The following is a 13,936-nucleotide window of genomic DNA, read 5'->3' as shown; positions in this document are numbered from 1 at the left end:
GTTTGAAGGTAATAATTTATTTCCTTTACTCTTACCAAACTTTTTTCACAATGACTTTGTTGATGTTGGTTTTTTTGGACTTTTGTTTTTAAAAATTTGCCCCCAAATGAAATGTTGACATTTATCACATATTTTAAGGGAATGTTTTAGGAGATGGAAGCAGTGCCATATGTACATTTACGTTACATACTATACTGGATTTCTCTATTTTGTGCTTTTTTTTTTTTTTCATTGAGGACTGTTGTCTCAATTAGTTTAGTAAAAATGCATTTAGATGGATATAATCAGAGGATTTAGAAAGTATCTGAATCACTTATACAAAAGCAAAATTTAAATAGATGTTTGTGAGGAAAATTGGTCTTCAATGAGAAAACAGTGTCTTTATTGTTCTTTTATTTAGACATTTAAAAAATCTAAATTTTCTGTAGAGATTGGCCATTTTTAATTTTGATCTATTAAGGCTAACCCAAAGTAGTTGACTATGAAGATTTCTTGCAATAGCTTAGCTCTCAAAAAGGCAACACATTCTACTATAGGGATAGCATTCTTTTCTGCCACCTTCCTCCACCCCAACAATGTGCTAATAATCACTGGGGAACTTTGATACCCCCTCCTCTTTTTCTCCCCCCAATCCTTTTGTTTACGCCTCCCCCACCTCCATCTCCCTTTACTCTCTTCCCCTTTCTGTCATCTTTTTCTCTCCTTCCTGTCTCCTTTTCCTTTTCCTCCTTCTATCTTCCTACCAACTTTTCCCCTCTCAGCCTCTTTCTTCTTTGCTAGCCCCATTTCTCTTTCCCCTCTTTCTACTTCTCCCCACCCTTCCCCTCCTCTCTCCCTTCCCCTCCCCTCCCCTCCCCTCTTCTTTCTTCTCCTCTCCTCTCTTCCCTTCTCTTCTCTCTCATAAAACATGGATATGCACTTTACATAAATAACAGGACAAAAAAGTTTGGTATGCAGTAATAGCAACATCATTCCCTTCTTTCCCCTTTCAGGAATTCCTGTTTATCAGAACTGTTAGAGACACGACTAGCTACAAGGAATGTAAAATGTTATAATTACAAAGAATGACTTCAGTGCTGAAAGCTCCCTTTCAGCAGAGATTAGGCAAAGAAAAGTTGTGGTCATTGAGGTTGTGTCTGTTAAGTAAATACTAATTACACAATCCATTCCTCATTATGGCATTTACTTTTTAATATTTCTTTGTGTTGCTACAATGAGAAACTCCTAATTATGATACACCATTGAATTATTTGTGAGGAGAAGGGACGGAAGAGCTAGTTCATAAAGAGAAGCCAATACATGTACAGTTCTTAAAACATCAGATTACCAATGTTTACGGAGTTATCTTTTCTTTAAGCACATTTTTCAGAATCTGAATGTGAAATTTATGAATTAGAGCATCAATATATTCTGATGTTGAGCAATAAACATCTTTGGTTCCATGCTGTGAAATTAGTATATTGTAAATAGTACTGCTGGTAAACTCTTAGAAGTCTTATGTATTCTTTTCTCCCACCCAGATGAATACCTCTACTCTGGAACAGCTTCTGATTTCCTTGGCAAAGATACTGCATTCACGCGGTCCCTCGGGCCTACTCAAGACCACCATTACATCAGAACTGACATTTCAGAGCACTACTGGCTCAATGGTTAGTGATTTTCTCACCTTTGATTGTTTTGCCTTGCTTTTGGAAAGATAAGAAAGTCATTATTATTCATGCAGATGTGTTTTGGGATAAGCAATTTAGTTCAACATTTTAAAATAAGCTTGAAATAATTTCTCACTAAGTTATACATGTTGTATATATAATAATAATAACTGACATTTATTGAGCGTGTGCTGTTGTCCTTGACATTTCTATGTTCTAATCGATTTTTTAATATTTTAATGACCTATGAGGTATATTTAATGAATACAAATTTTTAAAGATGAGATAGAGAGAAGTTGAATAATTTGGTCAAGATCTTACAACTTGTAAGCTGCAGAGCTAGGCTATAAGTTAGCAATCTTTCTCCTGTAGTCTTTTGATGACTAAGTCAAATTCTGTCTATGAGCAAATTGGAAAGAGGTTAGATTATAATGCTAACTTCTTTTGTTTAAAGATAATTTATGTTTTGGTTAAGACATCTCCCTCCAAAATTTTAAGCATATTGCTATTGACATTAGTTTGATTCCTTTTTTGGTTGGGGGTCATACAGTATTCTAAGTTTTCAATAAGAAAAACAAACTCCTCCAAAAAAGAAAAGAAAAGAAAAAACAACAACAAAACAAAGCCTAAATATATTTATTTAATTCAAGGAACAATGCAAGGATTTTTTTTTCCTACTGCCTTGCAACAAGTCAGTATTTATCATTAATGTTTTCTAATTAACATAGGACTTTATTCCGCTGCATGGAAGAATAACATAACATTGCTATTTAAGCAGGCAAGCAGCATTTCTCATTCCCACCATAAATATTGGGTTTTAGTGGAGGAGGCCAGGATCGAGACTTCCTACGGCTATCTCTCTATCTCTCCATGTCATTTAAGGAGTGACAATATAAACAAAAGGGAAAAAACATTTCTTTAGTCAAAACTTCCAGATCCATTTGTTTACACAACAATGTCAATTTCATTGACCAAAATAGAACCCATTAATAGGTAACACAAATTTAGAATATCCCCAATTAAGTGATTTCTTAATACTCATGCAAGGCAGGACTCTCTTCTTGAGCCTTGTGAGGTTTTGTGGAAATACTTGATTTGAGAGGAATTCTATAGATTTTACCAAAAGAAAAGTTTAGTCATCTGCTTGGTAACAAGATATATGTAAGGCTTTAAAGTGAAATATAGATTGTATTTTCCAGTCTTGGGGTGGCAAATATCATTATATTGCCATTTAAAAGATTATTCCATTCTTTTCCTTAACTGTGACATGTCCATAAAGAAGTCTGAATACTACTAGGACAATAAATATAGGAAATATTTATTCAACTATTATTTGCCTAGCAGGGTTGTTCTTTGTGCTATGTGGAGAACATGGTAAAAGTAGAAAGCTTTTGAGTTGGTTGAACATCTTACCACTTCTTGACATTTTGGCTAAGATCAAGTGAGTTGGTTGAACATTCTTTTAGTAAACAACATTTGAGGGCCTATGGCATACTACCAGTTAGTCTATACACTGGGCCTGAAAAGATTATGCAGGAGGGTTTATAGGCATGACAAATGCCTGAGGCATAAAAGAGAGTGGGATATGAAACTAGAAAGCAGTAAATATCCAGAAACTGATGAGAAGTTATCTATCTTTTAATTTATATTTTATCTTTTTGAGGGATACAAGTAACATTATATTAGTTGCAAGTATACAACATAATAATTCTATATTTGTATATATTATAAATTGATCACCACAGTAAGTGTAGCAACATCCATCACCAGACATAGCTAACAAATTTTTTTCTTGTCATGGGGACTTCAAGATTTATTTTCTTAGCAACTTTAAAATATGTAGTACAATATTATTAACTATAGTCACCATGCTATATTTTACATCCCCAAAGCTCATTTGTTTTTAACTAGAAGGTTGTTTCTTTTGACCCCCTGTCCCATTCACTGGTATTAATTAGAGAATCAGATCTTTGTTTTTGATGAAGGTAACCGACAATAGCATGAGGGGAAGACTAAAGGAGAATGAGGACAGAGAAAGATTAACAGACCATTGCACAAAAGCAGGAAAAGAGGATGGAACAGGAACAAAGGTAGTGGCAGTGGAGGTGGACATGAGAATATACAGGAATAAATATTAGAAATTGAAGATATTTGTTTGGGAATAGAAGAATTTGAGGGAGATTTCAGGAGAACATTTTGGATACTGGGGGAAAATTGCAATTGAAGCCATCAGAAAGGAAGAAATTGAAGGTAGGAGAAAATATACATCGCAGAAGGTCTCAATGGATTGAAGGTAGGCAAATGATTAAGACTGAGGGAGAACATTTATGGTTCTAGAGCAGGGGTGGGCAAACTTTTTGACTCCAGGGCCACAATGGGTTCTTAAACTGGACCGGAGGGCCAAAACAAAAGCATGGATGGAGTGTTTGTGTGAACTAATATAAATTCAAAGTAAACATCATTACATAAAAGGGTACGGTCTTTTTTTTTATTTATTTCAATAGTTTTATTCATTGCAAACATTTTAACAAGAAGAATGTAAACACTAATTATTATAATTTGAAACTTCAAAAAATGGAGGAATCATAGCACAATAACATACCTTATATTGAAGATGGCAAAGGCAAAATAAAATTGCCTAACAAAGGAAAGGTACAAAAGCCTTTCAAATTAAACTTAAATATAATAAAATAATTTAAAACTAAAACAAATAGAAAAGAACAAAATGTGTAAACAGTAAATTAAACATTTTCTTTAGTGCAACTTCCAAATTATGCCCGGGACATAGATGTAGATGGCAATGTAGACTGGGTTGAAAGGTTTTTGGTCTTTAAAACATCAACTTCAGTGGGAACAGTGTTGTTGGTCTCCTTTTTAGCTAATGCTCTGATACTGTGCTCTCCAGGGGCGTGTCTCCCTACATCACCACGATAACGTGTCTACGCATTCCCAGGGTGATGTCGGGGGACGCGTCCGCGGGCATTACAAGGAGCCTCTGGAAGATTGAGAGGTTGTTCCTTCTACTGAATGGGCGGATATAAATCCGCCCACTCAGAAGAAGGAGCTGTGGCCATGTTTCCGGAGGTGGCCATGTTAACACTGCTGCTGGTGAAGGAGCGGAGGGGAGAGCAAGAGAACCCTCCGCTCTTTAGGCTCCGCGGGCCGGATAGAACAGCCGAACGGGCCGGATCCGGCCTGCGGGCTGTAGTTTGCCCATGGCTGTACTAGAGCATTCATGGCAGATTGCTTAGTGGTTAATGACAGGAGTGCCATATGACCTGATTTGCCTGGATGTTTCCAGTTTTAATATGTTCTTTAACTCTCAAATGTGCCCCAGTTTAGATAAAAGTTATAGCTTTGTTTATGTATAATTTAGTTGCCTAGGTTTAAATACTGACCATCACTTATTTGTGACCTTGGTCAAATCTTTCTTGGTTGAAAATTTGGAATGATAAAAGTATTCACAGGGTGCTGAAGTCTTTGAAATTGTTTCTAGTGTTCTAGTGTTTCCTAAGACTGTATTTCCAGCCTTTTCTTAGAACTGAGTGCCCTTAAAATATTTATTTGGATATCTTATGTTTTCATCTCAGATGAGAAGAAATGGTTGTTTAATATGGGAGTAAAGATATCTAAGCCTTAGCCTTGATTATACTACAAAAGTGCTTTACAACTTTTACAAGTTGTTTAGTGATCCTTTGAGTTTCCTCAAATATACACGTATACATAGGTAGATAGAGATGTAGAAATAGGTACATAAGAGACTATTGTGTCTAAAATTTTATGAGTCTAGCCAAAGCCGGTTTGGCTCAGTGGATAGAGCGTCAGCCTGCGGACTGAGGGGTCCCAGGTTTGATTCTGGTCAAGGGCATGTACCTTGGTTGCGGGCATGTCCCCAGTGGGGGGTGTGCAGGAGGCAGCTGATCGATGTTTCTCTCTCATCGATGTTTCTAACTCTCTATCCCTCTCCCTTCCTCTCTGTTAAAAATCAATAAAATATATTTAAAAAATAAATAAAAAATAAAATAAAATTTTATGAGTCTAACTTTAAAATTATCATGTTTTCCCTTTGTATCCTATCCTTCATTACCAGTTTCCTGATTTTTATCTGTCTTAACTTTCTTAATTTCATCCACCCAGTTACCTTGAAATTATCTTTGATTCCTTCCTCTCCGTCACCCTTTATCTAATCCTTTGCTAAGAACCTTTACTTCCTTCAAAATATCTATTGACCTTGTTTTTTTCCATTGGCATCATCTTCCTATAGGTCTCCATCACCTTATCTCTGGTTTATTGCCATTATGTTGTTGTGTTTTTTTGTTTGTTTGTTTGTTTGTTTGTTTTGTTTTTTAAATATATTTTATTGATTTTTTTACAGAGAGGAAGGGAGAGGGATAGAGAGTTAGAAACATCAATGAGAGAAACATTGATCAGCTGCCTCCTGCACACCCCCCACTGGGGATGTGCCCGCAACCAAGGTACATGCCCTTGACTGGAATCGAACCTGGGACCCTTCAGTCCGCAGGCCGACGCTCTATCCACTGAGCCAAACCAGTCAGGGCTATGTTGTTGTTTTTACATCATTTTGGTCTAGCCAGAGTCAGTCGGTGTGAGCATTAAGTCAGAGGTTTGCTGAGGGACAAGCAGGCTGCAATTAGAAGAGCACAGTGAGTACTTCAAAAGACCCAGGTAGTCAGCTTCTCGGTCCATGAAAACTAGGACAGAGCAAGGGAGAAAGTGGAGAAATTATATGAAATTCTTATAATGAGCCTGTACCTGGCATGCTCAGGTTGAAAAAAGATAGGCTTGCTTAGGGAGAGTTTCTGTCCTCAGTTCTGAGGAGTGGCCATTTTTCAGTTGTAATAAGCCTAGGGTCCAAAGATAGGTCATGGGGTCATCAGCTAGTGTCAGGAGTGTGGTGGGGACAAAGCACAGTGATTGTTAGAGGAACTGTGCTGATTACAGGGAATGAATGTTATCTCAGACATTATCTTATTCAACCTCATACTCCACAGATGGAGACTCAGTGTGAAGAAGGGATATGTCCAGGTCTCCTAAGTACCAGAGCCATCTTTCCATTACAATACCAGCTTCTGACGAGAGCGGCATGTCAGGTCTCCTGAATTTGGAAGCTTGACTCCTATTTTGGTAGCAATTATAGGGCTAAAGCTCAGTTTCTTCCTTAGCACTGGACCTAACACAGTTAATAACACAGCCTAATTACTCTATAGCTGCACTAACCAATATGGTAGACCCTAGCCACATGTGAAATTAATTAAAATTAAATATATTTAAAATTTGGTTTCTTAGTCACACTGGTCATAAATAAAGTGTTCAATAATCAGATGGGCTAGGGGCTACCTTATTGGATAGCACAGATATAAGACATTTTCATCATCATGGAAATTTCCATTAAACAGCTGTAGTCTAAAGTATACTTATTTATTAATTATGTATAAGAGCCCACAATAGCATAATGCAACATATGTGTAAATTTTCTTTACTATTCATTTGGCATTTTGATGTAAAACTTAATCCTGGGTCTAATAAAATTATTGCCAGTTTGAAAGATCTGACAGATATTTGATATTTCAAATAAGAGGATCAATGTCTAATTTATTTCTTCTTATATATTATTACATTACTATAGCCCAATGCATGAAATTCGTGCAAGGGCCTTGGCCCCAGCCCCCACCCCTGGCCCATACCCACCGCCGTCAGGGGCCTCTGCTTCCTCTGCCTCGGCCCCCGCCTGCTGTGGCTTTGTCTGGATGGAAGGATGTCCGGAAGGACATCCAGTCTAATTAGCATATTACGCTTTTATTATTATAGATTGTATTATTTCCCTTTAAAGATATTTCTCTTAAATTTTGCTTTCCATACTTTCATTTTCAATTTAAAATCCTACTTTTTGTATGTCTGTGATGAAGTAAACTCTCATAAAGGTAAATTGATATTATGTTAAGATGAAATTAAATTTAAGAATTAAATTAAATTTGCAATTGAGTATTTTAGCTATTAAGGTGCAGATTTTAAGCAATTAAACTTTTAAAAAATATGATACTAAATAAATCTTTAATAAGTCCATTTTTATCACTGAACCACATAGGGAGTTTAAAATCCTTGATGTGTGTATGTGCCATATTTTGTTCTTTGCCCTGCCTGGAATTACCCAGTGTGATAGCAGTTAACCTCTGCACTTACTACTATCAGAGAAATGCATGGATGGCCTTTCTCCGTTGCTCGTGGGAGTGGGGTTCTTTGGGTACCACTGGAATAAACATTTCTGGAGGCCCCCACGGGAGGATGAGATGTGGTAGAAAGCTTTATTTTCATGTAATTAAATCCCTTGGTTTGAAAAGTCCCATTTTCCTTAAACCAGTCCTGGAAGAGGTGCAACTGGGGATTCAGCAGAGCTAAATGCAAAGCCAGAGTCCAGAGTTTCTGTTCCATGGTGGAGTTGGGTCCTACACAGCATCAGGCTAGTTCTAATCCATCAGTCCACTATGTGGGGTCCAGATGGCCCTGAGCCTTCTGGGCAAATACAGGGGGCACACCCCCGACAACAGGAGAGCCAGGAGCCCAGCATTCAAGAGAGAGAACTTTGTTTAAGAGCTTATATATCTCAAATCTTTCCACACTTGCAGTGGCCAAACCTACTCTGGCCATTGATCTGCTCCCTACATCACTCAGACCTTACTTGGCATGTTCCTATTATCCAGTCTCTTCTCCCAGCAATCTTCCAGGAACAGACTAGTGGCTTTGCAGCTTCCTGGTAAAGTTGCACTAATGGCATTCCTATAGACTTTGGCCTTCCCTTTGCTCATTTCCAGTAAATTCATAACTGGGTTATTTATAATGGTGTCATTACTAGTCCAAGGATCCTTGTCAGAATTTCTCGATGACTTTGTCTAATCCAATTCCAAAAGACTTAGGTATAAGTCCTGATGCCTTCTTTGAGAAAATAATCCGCCTATTAAATACCTAACAGTCGAATAAAAAACCACAAGGGTGAAATGGAAATACTATGGGGAGTTCTAGATGAAGACTTCGATGATTCCACATTTTTTTTTTTCTCTTTAAACTTTACCTGAGAACATACCGATAACTAGGAATATAGATACAAGTCAGGGTGGTCACTCAAACACAATGGAGTTTTTATGAGAATTTTAGGAAAAAACTGAAATATGGAAAATGAAAACAAATGATGACACCCCAGTTGCATATGTTTTTGTTTCCTTCCATGAAGTAAAGGAGAACTTTTGTTTTAATTTTGCATTTTTAACATATGGAGGCAGTTTTTATTTGCAGTTTCTTTGGGAGTGCTCTGTTGGCTATAAATTCTCCTTCCACACAAAAGAACATTTTTTTTAGGAAAAAGATGTTACGAGAAGTAAAAGAAAGTAAGAAAATCATTATAGATTGTCATTGTGTAGGTGAGCTCATCTGGGTGAGAGGTTCAGAGGGAGAAATGAAAGTGATGTGTAATACAGGCCATGTGGATTTATTCCATTTCATTTGGCAGTGACTCTTGGTGTCATGCTAAAAGTTCATTTGTGAAAATGCATGAGTACGAACTCCACCCCTATTAGGACATGTGTTTCAGACGCAAAACGGGGAAAATGCCATAATAGAGCCCAGGTGTCTGTTGGTATAATTTTATATTATTTAATTCAGCAACAGTGCATGTCATATACTGATTACATGATACCTATTTTTACCCAAATTAGGCAGCAAGTCAGGAAAGTTTCTATCAAGAAATACTAACATCAATGTTCTAAGACAGACCTCAATTGAATCTGCAAAAAAGAAACTCTTTATTCTTGAAATATGTGTATATTTTTAACTCATAAATATGCATATTGTTTAAATCACAGAATACAGTACTATTTGATACTCTTTTTCCCTAATTAGATTTCTTCATTTAGTAAACATTTGGCTTAAACACTTCCACTATTCAATTTTCTTACAGTACTCCAAAGCAGTTTTCTTATAGTACTGGAAAAATAATCAACATTCAAAAGAGAGTTCAATAAAACCAGTAAAACTAAAAGTCACTGAATAGACACAATAAGACCATCTGTTATATATGTATAAAATGGCCATCTACGTCCGTGACTCTTAATCTTAGATGCTTATGAGAATCACCTATAAGGTTTTATTTATTTTTGTATATAACTACATTTTAAAAATAGACATGCCAGTGCAACTGGAGATTTTCATCCAGGGCCCGGACATTGAATTAAGACATCTGCAAATTCAAAGAAGTTATGTAGATGATTATTAATGTCTAGTCTGTGTATTTGGGAGCCCACAGTTGGTTGTCTTTTCTCTACCTATATTGTCTCAACCCCCTTTTAAGTCATTGAAAACATCAAGATGGGCTTTCTTAGCCATATATCTTGGCCATATGTTAATATTTCCTTAATCTAGATTGTAATGGGTTTGAAGCGAAGAGTTAGTTTTATTAATCTTTACATCCTTTGATTCTACCAGTTTTCTTGTTCTAAGTGCCTTGAACATAGTAGTAATTAAAAATAGTTTTTGTTTTCATGAATTTGCTGAAATCTTAATACCGTACTTACAGGAAAATTTATTTCCACAAAGAGTTTAGTTTTTTTTAAAAGAAACATAATGTATTTAAATAAAAAATGAGAAGTGTTAATTTGTTACAACAAAAGAACTTTTGCTTTGCTCAGAAATTCAAAACCAAGTGTTTGTAATTTATCAATAATTTAAAAGGCAGGCTGGAGGGGGAAAATCATACAACCTTGAGTGGAATTGTTAATGGACCTTGCTAATTTAAGATTAATTTTAAAAGAAAATTTAAAGCATCCTACATGGTTTTCTATAATTTAACTTTTATATAATCTAGGATCACATGAAAGTGAGATTATCAGGAGCATAGGAATCCATTGGAGTTCTAAATTCCAGGAACAGAACAGGGAGTAATAAAGAACAAAGTGGAGAAAGTTGGTGCCCATATCCTCCCCATCCTCCTTTTCCTCTCAACACTTAGAGAAACAGCTAGATGGGTGACCAGGAAAGACCCAGAGAGCTGGGGTGGTAAAGACTGACCTACCCATCACTTGGACTCAAACATTAACTTTTGTCTATTGAACTGCTCTGCATTTGTGAGGGAATGATTTTTAGTCTCCTAGGGTACACCACAATCAGATGCCTGGGCAAATCTCTAGAGAAGGCAGTATTGATCTTTCTTACCTCTCGTTTCTTATTATTTTTACTTTTTTTGGGTGTGTGTGTGTGTGGTGTGGAGGGTTATCTTCTCTTGTTTGCTGCTTCTATTCCCCGAACAATGCTCTGTGCTTCCTTCCAGGTATCTGGTATTTTCCATTTAGCAGAAGTCCTTTCTTTATTTCTCAACCACTGTCTTAGTCAAAAGGATTATTTCTGAACTAGCATCTCCCAGTTACAGATCTGTTACCTGGTTAATTCACAATGATATACAACTAGGACTTAAAATGCCCTATAAACAAGGAATTAATAACACAACTTGACTTGTCATTGATGCAATGCAAAGGGTTTAAAGTATTGCCAATGCTTTTTTTCACCTACTCTGTATTATGGACATCTTTCTATGCAGCACTTTTAGAACTATTTCATTATTAGCCCCTACATATTATACTAATAATTGCTTGGATGTGCACAATTTTTTTCCTGGTTTGTGGTCCTAATAATAATAATGATTATCATCATAATCATCATCTTAATAATAAACATTTACTGAACACTTATGTGTCAGTCACTGTCAGATACTAAGTACTTTATATATATTAATTCATGGTATCAGTTATCCAAGTAGGTAGATGGTATCGGTAGCCTCCTATTAGGTGTGAGTAACTTGAGGCATGGAGAAAATAAATCATTTGCCCAAGGTCACCTTTCCAGTAGGTGGCAAAGACATGATATGAACTTGGAGAGAATGTCATCAAAGTCTACACTGGAGTTGATCCACACACTATTTGTTGTTGTTTTTCATTTTTTCCCCTTTGGCAATTACACAAAATGCACCAAATAACTTCCTAATATAACACAATTTAGGATACATTTATAGTTTTTCCTAAGCTTTTTACAATAGTTATTGTGGCTAAAAAGCAGTGACTCCATCATATAAAAGAATATAAGTCATAGAATCTCCAGGTGTGAAAGGGTAAGTTAAGTAATTTAATCGAGGTACAAAAATTGTATTAGCCAGTCATGTTCTCACCTGCTCTCTAGAGTTCCTAGATAACTTGTTCAGGACCTCTTCATGCGAATACATGTTTCTGTGGGTATCATATTTATTTTTTATATGTCTCATTTCCCACATTCCACTCATGGTTTATTTTTTTTTTAATTCTGCTAATTGTTTTACATACAAAAGATGCCAGTAGTATTGTGGCTAAATTATTTCAGTATTTTAATTATTTATAGCTTCTTTTCTTTCAAACAGGTGCCAAATTTATTGGGACTTTCCCCATACCAGACACCTATAATCCAGATGATGATAAGATATATTTCTTCTTTCGTGAATCATCTCAAGAAGGCAGTACTTCAGATAAGACGATTCTTTCTCGAGTTGGAAGAGTTTGTAAGGCAAGATATGTTTATTTTACTTAAGCATGTATGTATGTGTCTGAACAATTACCCATGTAATGGGGAAGTAAAAGTTAATGTCCATTATTTTTAAGTGGTAAGATATATTCATACTATCTTACATGTATAATTTTTGAGATCTGAAAGGAAAAGGGAAAAATGATTCAGCTTCTGCAATGTTACAGTTTCCTTTTCCAGTGCCTGAGCTGTTGCCCAGGTGTGAGTCTCGTTGGCACCTCGCTCCTTTCATTTATTCTATATCCCTTTGCTAATTATTGATATTCCAGTAAAATCACTGCATTGTCTTAATTTGTGGAGATTAAAATGTTCTTATACATTAAATAATCTGATTTAAAAATTAAAAGCAATTTAATAATCCCTAGAGTAAGTTAAACACTAAAAAAATCATATCGTGTATTTTTCTCAAAACACAGATTTCATCACACATCTAAAATTATATATCTTTACCTGGGTCAAATAAGTTGAAAATGTGGTTCTAATATTATTATAATAAATTTTTTAGAACATTAATCTAGATTAGGTTCTGAAAGAAAATGAAATAAAGAGGAAAAAAGAGCAAACAAATCAAAATGCTGTAATTATTTTGAAGAACATAATTAGTTTTTTTAGTACTGCTGTTTTATGTAAATTACAGGAAAATGCAGAGACTCTATGAGACACTTCCATTTTGTGCCATCAAAGCTCTCATTTGGTCCAGCCCGTATGGTGCAGTGGTTGAGCATCAACCCATGAACCAGGAGGTCACTGGTTTGATTTCCTGGCAGGGCTCATGCCTAGGTTTTGGGTTCAGTCCCCGGTAGGGGACAGCTGATCAGTGTATCTCTCTCATCCATGTTTCTATCTCTCTGTCCCTCTCACTTCCTCTCTCTCTAAAATCAATTAAAAACAGTTTTTTATAAAAACTCTCATTTGAGTGAATGCAAGCTTTGTAGAATAATAATGCTACTGGATCTACTTATGACTTTAGTGTATTATTTTTTTAGTTGGATTTATCTTTACTAAAATAAATTTTTCTTTTTTTCTTTCTTCTTTTCAATCCTCACTTGGGGACATGCTTTATATTGATTTTTAGAGAGAGAGAAAGGAAGAGAAAAAGAGAGAGAAACATCCTTCGGTTGCCTCCCGTACTCACTTCCACTGGGGATTGAACCCCCTACCTAAGTATGGTACATGCTCTGACAAGGAATCAAACCCAGAACCCTTTGGTGTATGGGACAACACTCCAACCCATTGCCTCAGGCCAGAGCAAAATCACTTTTCTTAAATAGATACACGCCTTCAGTATTAACTCAGTTATTAAGTGGAGGAGCTGTTAAGCTAATACATATTCTCAGTGGGAAGCTTGCTTAGGTTTACAAACTTTTCGTTTTCTTCCATCTATTTGAGCCTATTACCTTTTTGTCTCAAACTGTGCCCTCAGGCTTTTGAACACTTCCAGGGACAGTAATGCAAACCATCACTGCACTTAAAAGTGCTAATGAAAACATGACTTCTGAGTGAGGCCAACCTGTGAGCACAGGTGATTCTTTACCTAGTGTCCTAGTCCATAATGCTGTGGCCCACTGATCCCTTTACCCCCAGGGGACAGACTTGCTAAAATACATGCTTATTATTTCAGAGTCTAAGAATTTGCAGTAATTTCTCTTGAAGCCTCTTGGCTACAGATGAATGGC

General features: G+C 36.2%; 1 protein-coding gene across 1 annotated transcript in view; it reads left to right on the top strand.

Moving 5' to 3' along the window:
- The window catches only part of SEMA3D (semaphorin 3D), a 198,202-nt gene that overhangs the window by 130,393 nt on the left and 53,873 nt on the right, over nt 1-13,936 (top strand). The window contains exons 7-8 of the mRNA XM_080667041.1: nt 1,521-1,649; nt 12,100-12,242. Coding sequence (XP_080523167.1) covers nt 1,521-1,649; nt 12,100-12,242 — 272 coding nt within the window. The remainder of the gene's footprint in view (nt 1-1,520; nt 1,650-12,099; nt 12,243-13,936) is intronic.

This window comes from Plecotus auritus (genome assembly GCF_963455305.1).
Source record: "Plecotus auritus genome assembly, chromosome: 4".
Classification (NCBI taxonomy): domain Eukaryota; kingdom Metazoa; phylum Chordata; class Mammalia; order Chiroptera; family Vespertilionidae; genus Plecotus; species Plecotus auritus.
This window is presented reverse-complemented; position numbering and strand designations above follow the sequence as displayed.